Here is a 20590-nt window from a genome sequence, read left to right as displayed (position 1 = left end):
ATTATAAGGTCATTGGCACTGGAGACGAGAGAAAGACTGCTGATAGATTAGAGACTGCTAGCTTCCTCACAGTCACAATCTATGGAGTTGACAGCACACAGGATGAGAGACAGCCTTTCAGTTGTAAAGTAACTTTTAAATTGGGCAACTCATGGAAGTGTCCACACGTAGACGGTCATGGGGATGACCAGAAGACACAAAATAATCAGGTGAAGGGTTGTAATGAGATAGAAATTTGGGGTATTTCCAATAAATTTAAAGGGGTTGTCCAGTTATACACTACTGATGGCCGATCCTTAGGATAGACCATCAATAGTACAACCTCATCTCCAAAAAAGTGGAGTTTGTACTATTGATGGCCTGTGTGAAATGTCAAGAAAACAAGGCGGCTCCATAGGGAATCATGAGCTACAAAATAAATAAATAATCAAATTGCAAAATGCGGCTGCAAGGCCTCGTTCACACAGGCAACACGGCATCGCTGCCAGAAAATCACAGCAATATCGCATCGCTGGTACGTGCAATATCGCTGCGGTTCCTTGCGATGATATTGCTATTTTGTAGCGCTACAAAAGTCGCAAGTGGTGCTGCAAAGCCACATGTGAGGATTTTTGAGGAGGAAGGGGGCTTGAAATATAAGCCCTAGCTCAAAAATAAGCCCTAGCTGCAGAAAAAAAAAAGTCTACATCACCTTAGAAGCTCTGTCCAGGGCTCTGCTGCAGCTTCTTCACATCCTCAACAGTATTTTTTCCTGCAGCTAGTGCTAAGGTTATGGCTTTGACAGTTGGATTTTCTACTGTCATAGCTGCATCGCACCGCACGAAAATTGCGTTTTTGTGCGATGCAACAGAGAGGAAGGCTCCATAGGGAAACAGGAGCTCCAAAACCTCACAAGTCATGTGCATATCGTGGGACCCACAAGGTTTTTGTGTCGCATGTTACAAAACATTGCACATGTGAATTAACCTATAGGAAAGCATGGGCTTTACATACATGCGATTTGTAGCATAGTAGCAACGCGATAAAATTGGGCAAGAAAAATTGCCCTTGTGAAAGTGGCTTAAAAAAAATAAACTAATTTAGAAATTGTTGCCAGCATCACATCTCACAAAAGTTGGGACAGAGGTAACAAAAGGCTGGAAAAGTAAATGGTACTAATGAAAAACAGCTGGAGGGTCAATCTTCTATTATTAACATGACTGTAAATAAAAAGCAGGTTAGAGAGGCAGAGTCTCTCAGAAGCAAAGATGGTCAGAGGGTCACCAATCTGTGAAAAACTGCATCTAGAAACTGTGGAACAATTTTAGAAAAAGATCATCAAAAGATTCAGAGACTCTGGAGGGATTCATGTGCACAACGGACAGGGCAGTCATTACTGGATGCTGGAGACCTATGGGCCCTCAGGCGTCACTGCATTAAAAACAGGCATGATTCTGTAATGCAAACCCCTGCCTGGGCTCAGGAATACTTCCAGATATCACTGTCTGTAAATACCGTTCACCATGTAATCCATAGATGGAAGGTAAAGCTGCATCATGCAAAGACGAAGCCAGATATTAACACAATCCAGAAATGCTGTCATATGCTCTGCGGCAAAACTCATTTAAAATGGACCGAGGCAAAATAGTAAAACTGTTCTGTGGTCAGAGGAATCAAAATGTGAAATGCTTTTTAGAAGCCACGGCTGCCGTGTCCTGCAGACTGAAGAGGAGAGGGACCATCAGCTCGTTACCAGCACACAGTTCATAGGCCGGCAGCTCTGATGGTATGGGGTTACATTAGTGCCTATGGCATGGGCAGCTTACACATCTAGAAGGGCGCTATCAGTGCTGAGCCGTATATAGAGGTTGTAGAACAACACATGCTCCATGCAGACAACGGCTCTGGCAGGGAAGACCTTGTATACTGCAGCAAGACAATGCCAAACCGCATACTGCATCCGTCACAGCGGCATGGCTTCACAGAAGAAGAGTCCGGGTGCTAAACCGGCCGCCGGCAGTCCGGACCCTCACCTGTAGAAAACATTTGGCGCATCATGAAACAAAAAATCCGGCAAAGACGACCCGGGACTGCTGAGCCGCTAGAAGCCTACATCAGACAAGAATGGGACAACATCCATTTCCAAAACTCCAGCAATTGTCTCCTCAAATTGTAGACATTTTTTGCAAAGAAGGGGGGATTCTACAAAATGTCCCTGTCCCAACTTTTGTGAGTTGTGTTGCTGCCAGCAATTTATAAAGGAGGTTTTTTTTTTTTTAAAGAAATGGAAAAATGTCTCCATTTCAACTTCTAGAATATGTATGTGTGGCAGCATATATGAGTGCAATCAGTTATTCAAAAAAAAGAAAGAATTTTATTGATCCATGTAGCCAATTCAGGCAACGTTTCGGACACACATCGGCCTTTATCAAGCCATCTGACCAGGCAAAGAGTCCATGCTGAAAACTTCTGATATTTGTTCCATTGTGATTAAAATATAGTTATATGACATTTCCAAATCATTGCATTCTTTTTTTCTTTACATTTCAGTGTCCCACCTTTTTTTGGAATTGGGGTTGTAGATCAGTGGGGGCCCATCACCTAGTAGCCCATCCAATCAGCTGTTTGTTGCCTCAGTGCTCCTGTACACTGATCTGATTTCTACAGGAAGCAGACAGCTCTGTTCTTACTGTAGTGGCCATGCTTAGTATTGCAGGTGAAGTTTTCATTCATGTCAATAGGACCTTGGCCTGCAATACCAAGAATGGAGCTATCTGCTTCCTGCAGAAATCAACTTGGTGCGCAGGTACAGCAGACTGATAAAAAGGTGATTGGTTGGGGTCCCAAGTGATGGACCGCCGCTGATCTACAGTTGATGATCTGTCCTGAGAATAGGCCACCAATAGTTTACAACTGGTCAACTTCTTTAACATGAAGATATTATAAATGACTTGTAGAAGTATACAGAAAATTCACATTCAAGTCTAATCAACTACTATGAAAGCCCAATATGCATAGATAGCAACATTTATCATAGCAAGATTACCTCGTTATGTTAAAGGAGTCTTCCAGAACTAACAATGTTGTGGGCAAGTAATGATATACTCACCTCCTTAAGTGATCCCTTGGTAGAATGCAGGAGTTCTGCTCACCGGAAGAAGATGCAGCAGTCACATGCCGTTCATTGCGCACATTGACCACTCAGCTAATCACTGGTTTCTGCAATCACGTGCCATTCATGGTAATGGTGGCATATATAGAAAAGATGGGACCTTGTAGCAAAAAAATTACATGGGCCCTTCATTATAAGTGTCTGGTCTTGCAACGCAGGGCAGGAGGGCCTGCTGTTTGTTTCCTTTTCCATGCCCTTTATAATGACCCTTGTGCCAACTCTCAGCATCCTGTGTGCTAACAATGCCTTTCTTCCATAGATAGGGGTTCCACACATGTTCTCGCTATCCAGTAACAAAATGTATGGTGTAATCAGAGCTGGGACCCCCTCTCTCCAAGGGCCCTATAGCAGTCGCATGATCTGCCTCTATGGCATGTACACCCTTGCATGGTAGAATCACCGCTGAATCCAGTAGTTGGCTGAGTAGTAGCATAGTGGCTGATTGGCAATGAAATTAAAAAAATGAACTAATACTTTTACAGACCCCCACCGTGGTCCCCACCAGGGCTGGCCTTTGGGGGGGGGGGGGGGGTACAACCGCATAGGACTTATCACTCTAGTAAGATGAAGAGAATGCCACGGTGCCCCACTACCAAATCTAGAAGGGGTTAACTTCAACAAGCCAGTCTGGTTACCTCTCCCCTCCGACAAGCAAGTCGAAGGGGAGAGGTAAGGGGGACAAAGGCAGTGGAGGAGGGAAGAGTAGGGGTCAAAGTACTGCTGCCATGGAGGAAAGGTGGTGGTGGTGGGGGGGGGTTAAAGTGCTGATGTCCTTGGAGGAGAGGTGGGGAAAAAAAGGGGTGAAAATGCTATTTCGGTGCAGGACCGATGGGAAGAAAGGGGTTGAACTGTTGCCACCAGTGGGTAAGATGTGGTGTAAAATGTTGCTGCCATTTGAGCTACACTGTGATGTTTGGCGCAGCTGGCACGGTAATTCGTGCTGTACCATGGTACTCATCTGGCGTTTCCCAAGCAATACTTTAATGGGGTATTCCCAACTCGGCTTTTCGTAGTCAAGATGGGAAACAGTTGCAATAGCTACTGGCCACCTAGCCAGAGGCTATGAAGACAGCTGAGAGCTTCAGCCCAGTGCACTCTGCGTAGCGCTCATTGAATTGAATGGGAGCTACAGAAACCACGTAGTACAGCACGCCACGCTGTTTCCATAACTCAGGTAGTTGGGGCTGAAGCGCTTGGCTGTTTCCGACAGGCAGTCAGAAATCGAGGGCCCATCACTTGTGTGAGACTAGCCTGAAGCACAATTTGTTGCAGTGAGCACCGCTATTATTCTGCAATATGGAGGGGGCAAAATTGTAAGTGGGCTGGTGGGGCTTGTACGCCAGGGCTGCTTTATAATCCCAGTCCGGTCCTGGTCCTATTAATAAGGGAGGTCACCCAGGGCATCTGATTACTATGTGGGGGCACCCAGGGAGTCCCACTAATAAGTGGGGCCAGAGAGGGTCTTACTATTAAAGGGGTTGTCACACAACAGACCTTCATCACCTATCTATAGGATAGATGATAAAAGTCCTATTGGTGGGGGCCTCACCACCTAGGCCCTCAACCGAGAAAAGAGAAATGGGGTCCCTTGTCATCCTTTTCTTATCACTGCAGAATGGCTGAATAACCGGAAGTGATGTCACATTGAGTGGAGCTATGGCCGTGCAGCTATGAGCTTGGTTCTGGTGCTGTATTCATGTTATGAGCTTGGTTCTGGTGCTGTATTCATGTCATGAGCTTGGTTCTGGTGCTGTATTCATGTCATGAGCTTGGTTCTGATACTGTATTTATGTTATAAGCTTGGTTGTGGTGCTGTATTTATATACTGAGGTTACTCCTGGTGCAATATTTATAGATGGTTTAAGGATGGAAGGACATGCTGGGGATGGCTACACATTTCTTAAAAGAGGTTCTAAAAACAACCCTGAACTAGTGGCAGTGACTGGTATTGCAGCTCAGTCCCATTCACTTGACATTTCCTTGTCTTTTGTATAGCAATAGCACGGTGGCTCAGTGGTTAGCACTTTTGGCTTGTACCACTGCATTCTTAGGTTGGAATATAACCAAGAACATCTGCATAGAAGGGCGCACTGAGTGACATGGAGTGCTTGTGTGTGTGTGGCGGTATGCTAGCGAGCCACTTTGCCCTGGGTCATATTATGGAGACACAGGACTAGGCCAGAAAACTAAACTTTTCCCCCAGACGAAAAAAGCCTAGTTACAGCTCTGTCTGCGTGGGATTTCTCCGAGTGCTATTGTTATCTCCAACATAGTAAGACAGAGGCGTAACTTGAAGCTCCTGGGCTCCAGTGCAAAACCTGGAACGGGGTCCCCAACTATAATGCTTTACTTATAGTACTGGGCTCCCTATATGGAGAAGAGAGGCCTTATGGGCCCCCTAAGGCTCCTGGGCCTGGGTGCAACCGCATCCCCTGCACCCTCTATAGTTATGCCCCTGTAGCAAAAACAAACTGGTTAATTGGCTTCCTATAAAAATGGCGTGTGTCTACGATATGGAAATTTTGTTGTAAAAGTGGACACCATCTGTATAATTTTTACAACACAGTTCTTGCTCCCTGTAATGGCACAGCTAGTTGCTATACTAAAGCCAGGTCTCTATGCCCCGAGGTACAGCAGCCTCATGCCACAGGAGAGAACAGCAGCACTCCAAGTGCGGGACATCAAAGGCATATCAGGATAATGACAATTGTGTTTTCACAAGCTACTTTCTTATAAAATCACTGGGGACTCTGTTATTCAAATGTTTGCAGACGTTGTTGAGTTAGACACTTGCTTACGCCTGCAGTAACCAAGTTACCAGCAGCTCCCCACAGACCAGGACTCCGACTCTCCCCCACGCCTCCTCAGGCAAACATCTCCTGACCTTTACCGGCTTCTCAGCAACCAGGAAGACTTCAGGAAAAAACTGTTCTATTGCTGATCAGCTGGATGTACACCAACGAATGCTCCTTCTACCTGCCAGGTTACCGAGGTCTCCTATAAAATGGATGTGCTCAGACGAAACCGACACGAACGTCCCTCGCTAGCTATTAAGATGCTACATTTTTTGAGTCCTGCAGGAAATGTATTTCATTCTGAAAGATTCTGAAGGTTGCAAAGTATCAGCTCATCCTTACAATGCCCATAACATATATTCAACACCCCTGTTCTATGTCGTTCATGGTTTATAGTGTAGCAGCGTAGAATCGCCATGGCTTAATTAGCCTTTTTTTCCCCAATGCTAAACAGTAAAGCTTCTTAAAGGGAACCTGTCATTTCTTATAAACTATCCCCAGTGTACTTTAAACCACCTTTCAGAACTGGTAGCCATCAATGCCAATTACACCCTCCAATTATTACCTTAGGAGGTGTGTTTTATAAATATCCTGGGCTGTATGCTAATGAGGCCTTGAAAATTCAGTGGGCGTGCCCGGACCATGCTAGCCACTCAAATAATTCATTGTAACTCCTGCTGTCTTTGATTGATGTGGATTGATGACATCACCTATGTTATCCACATGGCTGTCCAAATTTCATGAATGCACCCCGCATCCTGGGACTGGTAATGGTGGATCCACATAGGGAAGTAGGAGAGGTCTGAGGTCCCCAGAGCCACACCGACCTCCCACCGGCACCTACTCATAATACTGCAGCAGGCAGAGCTTCCAATACATAGGCGCACAGAGTGCAGACTCCGTCCGGTGTGACGCTGTACACCTGCTCTCTCGTAGTGTGACCTCACTTTCTCCCCCTTGCTTTGGCACTAATTGTACTTTGAGTGCTAAAATTGGGGATGAGGTTATGCCATGAGAGCACATGTGCAACGTCACAATGCACGGCAGTCTGTATATATTGACAGTTCTAGCTGCTGCTACATTAGGAAGCAAGTGATAGGCACTATGCTGGGTCAAAGAGGGGGTCATCAATACTTAGTGGGGCCACAGAGGGGTCACCATTACTTTGTGGTGCTACAAAGGGGTCACCATTACTTCATGTGGTTACTATTACTTAGCCGGGCTACAAAAAGGGTCACCATTACTTAATGGGGCTACAGACAGTGAACTATTACTTAGGGGGAACAGAGTACACATTATTACTATGGGAAGTACACTGAAAAGTTAATTAGAAGTTGTGGCAACAGGATTTAATGTGTAGAGATGACTCGTGGCTGAAAGTCGCCTCAGTGGCACACATGACCCAGAGAGAAGAAAAACATCACCTGTGATCACTGGAGGTAGCTGCACTGTAATGACTATCACTCCGTAGAACTGTTAATTGAGTACATTATATGGTATCTGTAATACTTACAGTTATAATAAAGCTGAGCTGCTGTACAATATTCCATTTTTGCAGGTTATGTCTTATTTGAATATATAATTAATATTTTTTTTTGGAGGGGGGGGGTGAGCAAGTCTTGTAACCCCAACCGAGGACCCATGGTCTAGTTAATCCGCCAGTGGGTCTGATACTGCTCAGCTGTGGGCAGACTTCCCAGCTTCTTCTCCACATGCTCCCATTGTTACTCCCGGGACACGGTGGTGCTGCCGCAGCATCTCAGTGGGCACTTTTTCCGTTTAGGCAGCTGATGTCGGTCCCGGGATGCCAAGCGCACGTGTGAGATATGGACAGCCAAGTGATGGTGTAGGGGACATTCTGCACATCAATCAGAGAGGCAGCATTACAATGACTTCTTCGTGCAGCTAGCAGGGTCCGGGCGCACCCACCAGACTGTCAAGATGTCATTATGATATAACACGAGGTTTTGTAAAGTACACTTCCCAAGGTATGTGGGTGTAACTGGCAATTATAGCTACAAGTTCAGAAAGCTGATGTGGTGGATAAAAGCACATTGGGGATGGTTTAATAGGGTGAAAACAAGTGACAGATTCGCTTTAAAACAAATCTCTACAAAGCGTTCTCCATTCATTACGGTTAGTAATTGCATATGGAATTGTTCACCTCTGTTACTATGACAAACCCAAATTACCAGTGAACAACTGCAGATCAACTGTGCAAATCTCACACATCTCAGCTGCTTTCCTAGAGAAATGGTAACACAAAACACTAAAAACATCTCCGTGATGAGATTATTAATAAGTACCAGTCAGAAGGAAGAAGCACAAAGCATTCCGAGTCACTGAATAATACACCTCGCCTTCCAGCTTCTATGGAATCACAGCTTAATCATCTCCAGCTCATAGACCTTCCATACATGTAAATTATAATGCTGCACTTGGGCTTTAGTGCTTTTTTAAGCTGTTGATTAAAACACTACGATGCAGAAAAGACTGTTGATCCTCACGCTCGGCCTTCGTACATCTAGCTGGTGGAAGGTGCCAAATGCATTACGCACATCCTAACAAGCTACATGGCACCAGGAAAGAGTATCTACGTCAGCTATGAGCTGAAAGAGATTTGCGCTACAAATGACGCCAGTATCTGTCATAAATTACAGTAATTATGTCAGTCCGCAGAAGTCACACGCCTCCCACCAAGCCATATCCATTATGAAAAGTGCAAAGATGCCATAAAAGTTACAAATTATTGCACAACTGCGGCAACAATATTATCTGTAACTTTTTTAGGTCTCAAGCCCCTGTGTGTTCTAGTCTTAATAGATTACATTGCAGGGCACATTTATATAGGAAGCTCAGACCTACAGTATACTACTCTACCACAAGTATTTGGACACCCCTATCAGACTGTTAGCATGTCACGTGTCCTAAACCAAGCTGCATATGATGAAGCCGCTTGGAAGGGTCAGACAGTTTGTGATAGGGACTGCATGCTATTGGATATATGGGTTATGGCGCTGCACACAAGCCGTCCATCTTGAAGAGCAATGCATTGGCCAGTCTACAGTGGTGCAAGCAGCGTCGTCGTTGGAGTTGAGCAATGGAAGAACATTCTATAGAGTGATGAATCACGATACTCCATCTTCAAATCAGATGGATGTACCTGGGTGTGGAGGAGGCCTGGGGAACGCATTTTACCTGAATGTGTTGTGCCAACAGTTAAGTACAGCGGAGGTTGTAGTGGCAAGAACCATGAACACAAAGGTATGCCATGATATTCTAGACAATAATGTGCTGCTAGCAATGTGGCAATACTCTGGGAATGGTCGGCCATACTGACAAGAAGTCAATGTGCCTTGTCACAAATCCAATACTGTTTTACATTGGTTTGAGGATATGGATGTCCCACAATTGGACTGACTGCACAAAGTCCTGATCTGAACCCTACTGGACACCTTGATACGAACTGGAGCATTGGGTCAGGAAATATGAACAGGATCCATATTCTTTAAAAGAACTCACCAAACGTTTGCAGGATGAATGGAGGGAAATCCTAGCTGAAGTGTATCAGACGTTAGTAGAAAGTATGCCATGGAGAGTATCCAATGTCATTAGGGCCAAAAGAGCCCCACAAAGTGGTAATATATGTCGATAGATACTACTTCTGATTTTTGCTCAGGTTTATGATCTTGAGGGTCCAACTTCCAGAATCCCCATTGGTTCTGAGAATCAAGCAGTTGCCATGTTGGTTTAGCACTGTATCCCCTTTGCTGCGTTTCCTTGTACAGCGTTACTCCTGACCGTCCTCTGTGCAAGTAACCATTGCATAGCCCCATTCATGTGAATGTATCTACAGTTCCCAGCACAGCCCTCTAGCCAGGAATGGCACTTGTGCAGGAATACTTAAACTATATGTACATGTGCGATATTCCCACAGGAGCTCCATGTGATTGTGAGACGCACAAAACTCGTGCGAGAAAAGAGACTATTATTTTCAAGGGGTTCATTTCCATGAGCAATTTTTCACTTGCACATTTTTAACGTGGAAACGCATCGCAGAAGCCTGAAAACCAATCACAGCTATTCAATGCGATGGCTGTGATTGGTTCATCGAGCGCTGGCTGTGATTGGTTGACCCGTGGCACTCGGGAACCAATCACAGCCAGCACTTCCTGGAGGCTGGGATTTTGAACCTCCAAGCCAGGAAGTGCTTGCTGAAAACTACAAGCAAGTCTGCCGGAGATGTGTGGCGGTCCTGAGAGCGCCTGTTAGGTGATGGATTTTTTTTTCTTTAACTGCAAATATAGCTTATTTTAGGAACAAACAGCAGGACTTCTTGCTGTAAAAGTTGCATCACACCGCACAAAAAACATGTTGCGATGCAACAGAAAGGAAGGCTCCATAGGGAAACATGGGCTACAAAACCTTCTAAATTGCGGCAATATTCAGCAACCCGTGATTCTTTTTTTCTCACAATGTAGCAGCCTACAAAACATCGCTAATGTGAAGGAACCCATTGGGAAGTATCAGCTTCACATACATGTGATTTGTAGCACTGTCGCATTGCGAGAAAATAGCGCGATTGTGTCGCCCATGTGAAACCGGCCAAAAGGATGGGAATACCCTTTCCAATACTAGTTAGAGTATCCATTAAAAAAATAACAGCAACAATGTTATTCCAGTTATAACACTAGTTCACAGAATACAGTTAAACCACTAATGACATTCCTAATGTACCAGTAGGGATGGGGTGAGAATTACAAGTTCGTTTTCTAGCCAAAAAAAGCACAATTTCCTCTTCTCTAGTGCAAATAACCTCAAGAAATGCGTTTGTTTCTTTGTAGAATCCTCTGTACCTAATATAATATAAAGGTTTGTTGATCCTCACTGCACAGCGGGTCACAAACCTGAAACACTGCGGAAGGGCAAACCAGGAAGATAAAAAGTGGGCTGCGTATCCGGCCACGTCCACCCAGGAACAGGACAAACACAACACACAGTACACGGCACATGCAACACCCGGGGTGTAAGAGGGGTATATACTGACCTTAAAGCTCCAGTAGTTTGGTTGCTAATAAGAATAGCAAGAAAAGAAACTTTGTTAACTTTTTCTGTTTATTACACCGCTTTGTTACAGTTGCAGCTAATACATCAGAAATACTGCAGCAGCACCATGCTCCATCATTGACACCGGTCGACAAGATTAGGTTTGGACTTTTCGGCATCCTATTTTCAGGAATATTCAACTATTTCCATACCATATTTTACTGTGTAGGGGGAGATTTATCAAGTGTCAAAGGATGCATTAGTTTAGGATCTACAAAAATTGCTGCAAATTCTGTCAAATTTATGAAAATGGCGCATCTGACATTAAATAGTGTATATTATCTTGGAATAGTATGACTAGTTCCCACTTTAAAGGGGTTTTCTGACACTTAGATATCGATTATCTACTCCTAGGATAGGCCATCAGTATCAGATTGGTGGCAGTCCAACTCTTGGCACCTAGCCCGTCAGCTGTTTGAAGGCAATGCAGTGCTCTGGTAAGGGTGCCTTCACACCTTGCTGATTTGCTTCAGATTTGGTTGCTGGTTTTGAAGAGGATCTGCAGCAGATTTCACCTTTTCAATGAATTCAAATTGAAGTGGGGGAATATGCTGCAGATTTGCACCAAAGTCAAAAGCTAATCGGTGACGTGTGAACGCACCCTTAGCACTGCAACTTCTTCCTTAGCCGGTGACATCTTATTTATCAGTCACATGACCTCTCTGCAGCTCAGTCCTCTTTAAGTGAATTGAACTGAGCTGCAATACCAGACAGTGCTACAGCCAATCCACTCCGGCTCTAATCCACTTGTCCGAGTGGTGTGGTCTCTTCAACCAACTGATTGGTGGAGGTGCCAGGAGTAGAACCCCCACTGAATATAACGCGTCGAGCTATGAACCAATAGGAACACTCATTACATCAAATTGAATTATGTCGGTAATATGTAGTATTACCCTTTAGTTACAGTGACTTGTAGGCACACAATAACTCCAATGTTCAGAGCAGACAAAGGCGCTCACTATTAGACAAGCATATTTTACTTTGTATTTAGTCCATTGGGACCGTAATATGGAGCTAATGGAGCTGAATCAAGCTATTAACAGGGCTGTATTTTTCACACAATATTTGTAAAAATACAGCATGTCCTATTTTTGGCAGATTTTGCCTCAGTATTGCTATTCTTCTCTATTGGGCCAATACGGATCAGTATTTACTCAGTAGAAAATAGAATATGCAAAGGCAAAACAGATCAAATACTGCTAACATACAGATGACACATGGTTGTAATGTCATCTGTAATACAGATCCATATTATAGATGTGTTAGTATACGCTTATCTGAAAGCGTGCCTTCAACACGGGCGGCATGATATGGATGCGAGAAAATCACGGCGATATCGCAATTTTGTGTCACTACAGAGTCATGTGACTTTGTAGCACCACAAGCGAGGATTTTCAGGGGTGGGGAAGGGGGTTAAAATATAAGCCCTACCCCCAAAATAAGCCCTAGCTGCAGTAAAAAATAATTAAATCAACTAAGAGGCACTGTCATCTCTGGCGCGTTTTCTCCCCTGACGTTCCCCAGCAGGCGTCTTCAGTCTTCTTCCAGCTCTTCCTAGATTGGAGGATCAAAATACCTGCCTCCAGAAAGGGCTGGCTGTGAGTGGTTCATGAGCGCCGTGACTCAGGCAATCAGAGCCGGTGCTTGATGAACCAATCACAGCCATTTATTGATTGATTGAATGGCTGTAATTGGTTTCTCGAGCACTAGCTCTGACTGGTTCCTGAGCACGCGGCTCAGCCAATCAGAGGCGGAGATTTTCAAAGTCCCAAGCAGGAAGCTTTGCAGGAGAACTTCAAGCAACTGCCAATGAGCTTCAGGGAGGATACACGGGGAGAGAACAGCGCCTGTTAGGTGATGTATTACCTTTTTTATGCAGCTAGGCCTAGTTTAGGGCTTTTACTGTAGGATTTCCTGCTGTAAAGGTTGCATCACACTACATGAAAACTGCATTTTTGTGCGATGCAATGCAACACATAGCAAGGCTCCATAGGGAAACACGGGCTATACCCCCCTATACCCCCTGCAAATTGCCGCTGTATAGAGCATGCCACGACTTTGTATTCTCGCAATGTTGCAGGCTACAAAACATCACTCGTATGGAAGAAACCATTGAAAAGCATGGGCTTTACATACTAAATTGCGCGAGAATATCGCCTGTGTGGAAACGGCCCTGAACAGTTAACTAAACTGTTCTACAGTCGGTCCAGAAAGGTGCTTGTGAGTTTTCCTATGATAGATCCCATTTATAGGTAGTAAACCTGATTCTATAAATCAGAAATCCTACGCAGGATAATCAGAACCAAGAGCAAGGAAGCAGCGGGGAGGCTATATTCCTTATGATTACTATGCAACCCTATTTCACTGCAGGCTCTGTAATTTTCTACACAACAAAACCTTGCTGGACAGATATCACAAAGTAAAGCTTCTTCAAGAACTACTGGAAATGTCAACCTGGAGATCTAGCTGACATTTGGTTTCAGAGAAGAAACACATACCTGAACAAGGGTAGAAATAAATGAACTTTTCAAAAGTTCTGTCAGTTTGTTGAATTTGGACAAAAAGTTTGGTTTGGTCCGAATTAGTCTGAACCAAACCCAAATTTCACGAATACCCACAAAATTTTGAGAAGAAGCAGAAGGGGGCGAAAGAGAAAAAGAACGGGGCGAAAGAGAAAAAGAACGGGGCGAAAGAGAAAAAGAACGGGGCGAAAGAGAAAAAGAACGGGCCGAAAGAGAAAAAGAACGGGCCGAAAGAGAAAAAGAACGGGCCGAAAGAAAAAAATAGAGAGAAAGAGAAGAAGAATGGGGAGAAAGAGAAGGCGAATTCAGAGATGGAGAATGCAGAAATGGAGAAGAAGATTAAGGGGAAAAAGAAGAAGAATGATGGGAATAAGTTTAAGGAGAAGAGAAACGAGGGCAAGGAAAGGAGAAACGAGGGCAAGGAAAGGAGAAACGAGGGCAAGGAAAGGAGAAACGAGGGCAAGGAAAGGAGAAACGAGGGCAAGGAAAGGAGAAACGAGGGCAAGGAAAGGAGAAACGAGGGCAAGGAAAGGAGAAACGAGGGCAAGGAGCAGAGGAACGAGGGCAAGGAGCAGAGGAACGAGGGCAAGGAGAAGAGGAACGAGGGCAAGGAGAAGAGGAACGAGGGCAAGGAGAAGAGGAACGAGGGCAAGGAAGAAAAGAACGAGGGGAAGAAAAAGAGGAACAAAGGGAAGAAAAAGAGGAACAAAGGGAAGAAAAAGAGGAACAAAGGGAAGAAAAAGAGGAACAAAGGGGGAGAAGTAGAAAAAGAATGGGGACAAATGAAAGAAGAAGAAGAATGGGGACAAATGAAAGAAGAAGAAGAATGGGGACAAATGAAAGAAGAAGAAGAATGGGGACAAATGAAAGAAGAAGAAGAATGGGGACAAATGAAAGAAGAAGAAGAATGGGGACAAATGAAAGAAGAAGAAGAATGGGGAAAAATGAAAGAAGAAGAAGAATGGGGAAAAATGAAAGAAGAAGAAGAATGGGGAAAAATGAAAGAAGACGAAGAATTGGGAAAAATGAAAGAAGACGAAGAATGGGGAAAAATGAAAGAAGAAGAAGAATGGGGAAAAATGAAAGAAGACGAAGAATGGGGAAAAATGAAAGAAGAAGAAGAATGGGGAAAAATGAAAGAAGACGAATGGGGAGAAGTAGAAGACGAATGGGGAGAAGTAGAAGACGAATGGGGAGAAGTAGAAGACGAATGGGGAGAAGTAGAAGACGAATGGGGAGAAGTAGAAGACGAATGGGGAGAAGTAGAAGACGAATGGGGAGAAGTAGAAGACGAATGGGGAGAAGTAGAAGAAGAATGGGGAGAAGTAGAAGAAGAATGGGGAAAAGTAGAAGAAAAATGGGGAGAAGTAGAAGAAAAATGCAGAGAAGGAGAATAAGAATGCAGAAAAGAAGAAGAGGAATGCAGAGAAAGAGAAGAGGAGTGGGGAGACGTAGAAGAAGAATGGTGAGAAGTAGAAGAAGAATGTGGAAAAGAAGAAGAATGCAGAGAAGGAGAAGAAGAATGGGAAGAAGTAGAAGAATGTGGAAAAGAAGAAGAATGCAGAGAGGGAGGAGAAGAATCCAGAGAAGGAGAAGAGTGGGAAAGTAGAAGAATGTGGAAAAGAAGAATAATGCAGAGAAGGAGAAGAATGCAGAAAAGAAGAAGAGTGGGAAGAAGAAGAGTGGGGAGAAGAAGAGTGGGGACAAGTAGAAGAAGAGTGGGGACAAGTAGAAGAAGAATGGGGACAAGTAGAAGAAGAATGGGGACAAGTAGAAGAAGAATGGGGACAAGTAGAAGAAGAATGGGGACAAGTAGAAGAAGAATGGGGACAAGTAGAAGAAGAATGGGGACAATTAGAAGAAGAATGGGGACAAGTAGAAGAAGAATGGGGACAAGTAGAAGAAGAATGCAGAGAAGGAGAATAAGAGTGGGCAGAAGTAGAAGAATGTGGAAAAAGAGAAGCATGCAGAGAAGGAGAAGAAGAATGCAGAGAAGGAGAAGAAGAACAATGAGAAGACAAATGAGGGGAAAGGAGAACAATATGTTAGGCCAAGATGAACTGTATATGGTTCAGGCTCATGCCAAACCAGACTTTTAGCAAAGTTTGATCCAAAACTGGGTTTTGGTTGACTCAACACTAAACAGGGGTCATAGAAAACAAATAACACTATTAAAACTTTAGACATTCTTTACTTTGTAATTAAAAACCATATTGTCATGTATCAAAATTGTGATGTGCGCGACATCAGGCCTATAAATTTTGTACATTCAACGGTCTACATATAATACAGCAAATAACTCCAGATAACACCAATCGACTACAGTATATAGAATTGGTATACTCTAAAAACCATAGCTGGGTCCATTGATCCTCCACCACAGGAATTGCTCCAGTTAGTCACCATATAAGTATATATCCTGATATTAGGTTGTAGTAACCATGTAGAGACATGTCCTAGCACCATGCTCAGATCACGGTCATCTGACCCTTTTAAAATCTCTCACTTATCCTCAATGTACTGTCCAAGAGAATAGAGGATCCACACACAAGTCACATTGATTTTTTTGATCCGCTGATGAATCTTATACTACAGAAGGGAAATGCATCGGGACTACTAAATAGTAGATTTAAGGAGAATCAGAGATTGGACAACAGCAGTGAGGTCCCTTTCTCTCTAAGGGCCTTTTACACAGCTCGATAATGGGGTAGGACTCATTGGGCCAAAAAGCTAACAAAAACCATAATCAGGCAGCACATCTCCCTGTGTGAAAGAGGAAAGTGCTACTAACAATAATGAAACCATACGGACATGAAATGATTGTATGTATGATCATTCATCTCCATACATTCTTAATTGGCCTGTGTGAACGCCAGGTGAAGGAGTGCTAATATTATCGATTGATGCTCATCATTGGATCATATGCTGAAATGTAATAGGACTATTAATCTCCTCCTGCAGAATCTAGACTGCTAATGGTAATCTGTACCTGATACTAGGACATATCTATACATGGTTATTATAACCTGGTATGAGGATATATGCCTAAATAGTGACTAACTGGAGCAATTTATGTGGTGGAGAATCAATGGAACCACCTACAGATATGCAAGTATATCACTTCTACATGGTTAATTGGTGCTATCTGACGACACTCATATCATCCATCTATTGTTCTTTTTTTTGCTGTACCCTTGTGTCATACACATCAGATTTTAGACTCTTGACAATATAACAATGACATATTTTAAATTGCAAAGTACATAAAGGTTGAAGTTTTAATAAAAGTCTTACTTTTGAAATAAAAAAAACTGGTACCATGGTGCAATCTTCCAAAAGTAACTTGAAGACAAGAAGGAGTAGTATACAACGTCTCTATTATTTAATAAGCAGCAGGAAAAACGCATTTTGGGACATAAAACCTCAGTTTCAGTTTTTTCTGAGAAAGGTATAGTTTAGGTCGAAGATGGGGCTTGACTGACCTGCAGGGGTGCCATCCAGCCATATGGAGAAGCGTCTCTCAATATGGATGGGCAGCATACGTTCCCTTCAGGTGGTGCTCCCTCCGTTGATCCCTGCAGGTACAGTCAAAGCCCATCTTGAACCTCTACGGTACCAATTCCAGCTAGACTGAAGGTGTTTTACACCTGAAACATGTTTTTACTGCTAGTTATTAAATAAAACAGAAGTTGTGTACTACTCCACGTCTTCAGGTCCCTTTTATATAAAATGAGACAGCTCGGATTGGGTGAAAACGTGTGTATCTGGGTAAAGAATTGGCTCAGAGATAGAAAGCAGAGGGTGGTAATAAATGGATCGTACTCGGACTGGGCCACCGTTACTAGTGGGGTGCCACAGGGCTCAGTATTAGGCCCCATTCTGTTCAATATATTTGTCAATGACCTGATAGAGGGGCTGCACAGCAAAATATCAATATTTGCAGATGACACAAAATTATACAATATAATCAATGCAACGGAGGACAATGTGCGGCTACAAACGGACCTGGATAAGCTGGGGGCTTGGGCAGAAAAATGGCAAATGAAGTTCAATGTGGATAAATGTAAGGTTATGCACATGGGCAGGAGAAACGGATGTCACCAATATACACTAAATGGGGTACTGCTAGGGAAAAGTGATATGGAAAAGGATCTGGGGGTATTAGTGGATAATAGACTAAACTGGAGTAACCAATGCCAGTCAGCTGCTGCAAAGGCAAATAAAGTCTTGGGGTGCATTAAAAGAGGTATAGGGGCGAAGGACGAGAACATTATCCTCCCACTATACAAGGCACTTGTCAGCCCCCACATGGAATACTGTGTACAGTTCTGGACACCGGTGCTCAGGAAAGATGTTACAGTGCTTGAGGTGGTTCAAAGACGGGCAACTAAACTAATACATGGAATGACGGGACTTGAATACCCAGAGAGGCTATCAAAATTGGGATTATTTACTCTGGAAAAAAGACGGCTAAGGGGTGATCAAATAACCATGTATAAGTACATGAGGGGACAATACAAGATCTCTCCCATGATCTGTTTATACCCAGGACTGCGACGGTAACAAGAGGGCATCCGCTACGTGTAGAAGAAAGCAGGTTTCATCACCAACATAGAAAGGGGTTCTTTACTGTTGAGCAGTTAGACTGTGGAACTCTCTGCCTGAGGACGTGGTGATGGCAAAATCCATAGAGGAGTTTAAAAGGGGACTTGATGTCTTTCTGGAGAGCAAGGACATTATAGGATATAAATCTTAGGTTAAGTGTTAATCCGGGTAAACAGGCAGGTAGGAACTATTAGGGGTTGATCCAGGGAACAGTCTGATTGCCATTAGGGATTCGGGAAGGAATTTTTTCCCCAAAAGGGCTAATTGGCTTTTGCTCTTGTTTTTTTTTTTGCCTTCCTCTGGATCAACAACACAGGAGGATAAATAGGCTGGACTAGATGGACATTGTCTTCATTCGGCCTTACAACCTATGTTACTTTTGGAACTTCCACTGTAGTACCAGTTTCTATTGTCTAATGAACCTAAAGCTTCTCACGTCCACGTAGTGGAGCATCCATCTGGTTGACAGCATCTCCATCCCACCCCCTACTCATGGTTGGCAGCACCTCCATACCACCCCCTACTCACTGCTTTCACATAACATTTATAGGCCCTACCTCCTTTATAGGTTTGTTCCATCCATCTCGTTTCTGCACCTAAATCAGTCATGTATGTGACAACTAAAACCAGCAATTCTTCCAAGTCACATATAAATGTGTTCTTTTGGAAGCTGCTGGACATTCAATTTCCAACTGATTATGGAGGAACCGGCACGTAATGTTATAGGCCAACATCCATGGTCACTGGATGAAAAACGTCGATGTCTATGAAAATCATAACAGAATGGATGTAGTAGGCAAAAAAAGGGCATTTGGCTACTTGCAAGCCTACAAGTGTCTTGAGATTGTAGAGGGTCGAGTAATTCAATGAGAGCAAAGCAAGGAACAGGAGCCTAGCCAAGATTAAACCCCAAAGCTATCATGTTGAGTGTCCACTGACCATAAATACACATAAATACATTTTCTTACAAACTCTAATCTGCTCTCCTTTATTATAGTGTTTGCTTAGATCTTTATTATTTCGGAGTACTGCATAAATGTCTATGTGCTTTAGTTGATTTGTGCTTCTACGTACGGTTGTTATTGTCTGAAATAATTACATGAGGAGCTGCTTACAGAGTATATTACCTGCTTGTTCATTCAGCCCCAGCTGCACCTGGCAGCAGCAGGAATACACCCAGGATACAGAACACCAGGTTAGCTAAATTGGCGTGAAATTAAATGGTGCTTAGGATGCACGGATGATGCACACCGCTTTGTTATACGGAACCCAAATGATGCTCTAGGGTGTACCCGTCATATTAGGCAAACCCTTCACACCAAATGATTACCCATAAAGGTGTGTGTGCGTTACACTGGGCTAAAATATATCATAAACCCTCCAACTAGGACCCTCTGCATACAAATAAACCACCAGGTAAATGGAAGAGGCATTGGGCTTACCGATGATGGGTTATCTAGGCACACAGGTACTGCATTCTCCTGTGTCTCTCTATACATCAGAGCATCAGGGTTGCATGAAGTCCCTGCAAGCAGGATAGATGAAGAGCCTTGAAGCAGCTAGAGAGAAAAGAGAAACCAGGTAAAGGTGTCAAAATGTGCAATCTCTTCATCTTGCTCTGTTACTTTTTATTTCAACATATTTTTGCTGAACTCCCCGAAATTTGAAGAATTCGCACCTTTTAACCTAAATCATTATCCTAAAATTGCAAACCTCCTCCTCACATATCTCAGGTCAAGTGTATCACAGTTATACTTGGAGCGACAACAAGGCAGATATCTTCCCCACAAGACAATATACAGCACACAAGACACAGTATCCAATAGTCGGTTCTGGTAAAAATTCATGCAAGTTAAAGAAATTGTACTAAGATAGACTTTTAACACCTATCCACAGGGTAAACGATTAAAGTCTAATTGGTGGCGGTTTTACCACTGGACCCCACCAGAGATATATAGTTGGAATACCATGATATATATATATATATATATATATATATATATATATATATATACAGACACATATACACACACACACATAAATTATTTATGATTAAAAAAAGAACATTCTACACACTTTGAAAAGAAAAATGGCTTTGGAGGAAAACCTGTTTGTTTCCCAACTTTTCCAGGCCTTCCCATCTCTAGACCCCACCATTCCTGAGAATGGGGTTTCTCTGTCCCCTCTTCTGTCACTGCAGGGATGCTTCTCCCATCTGCAGGGACCTCAGATTAAATGCGGCGATTGCAGTGCATGCGCCACCACCACTCCTCTATTTATTTGAATGGGGCTGATGAAAATAGCCAAGCGCATTTACTCCGCTATCTCCGGCAGTCGCATTGAAAATGAATGCACCACCTCACTGCAAGGGAAAGGGTGCACCGAGCCTGCACTGAGGAATAGATGGGGAT

The 20590-nt window shown here is 43.5% G+C and overlaps 1 protein-coding gene across 1 annotated transcript in view; it reads right to left on the bottom strand.

Moving 5' to 3' along the window:
• Positions 1–20590, bottom strand: part of SRCIN1 (SRC kinase signaling inhibitor 1) — a 121145-nt gene that overhangs the window by 83493 nt on the left and 17062 nt on the right. Inside the window, exons 2-3 of the mRNA XM_066587804.1 lie at positions 19622–19738; positions 10994–11017 (exon numbers count right to left, since the gene is read on the bottom strand). Of these exons, the coding sequence (XP_066443901.1) occupies positions 10994–11017; positions 19622–19678 (81 nt within the window). The 5' untranslated portion in view covers positions 19679–19738. The remainder of the gene's footprint in view (positions 1–10993; positions 11018–19621; positions 19739–20590) is intronic.

The sequence above is a fragment of the Eleutherodactylus coqui genome, chromosome 13 (assembly GCF_035609145.1).
Source record: "Eleutherodactylus coqui strain aEleCoq1 chromosome 13, aEleCoq1.hap1, whole genome shotgun sequence".
NCBI lineage: Eukaryota > Metazoa > Chordata > Amphibia > Anura > Eleutherodactylidae > Eleutherodactylus > Eleutherodactylus coqui.
Note: the sequence above shows the minus strand (reverse complement) of the source record. Positions and strands in the feature narration are given on the sequence as shown.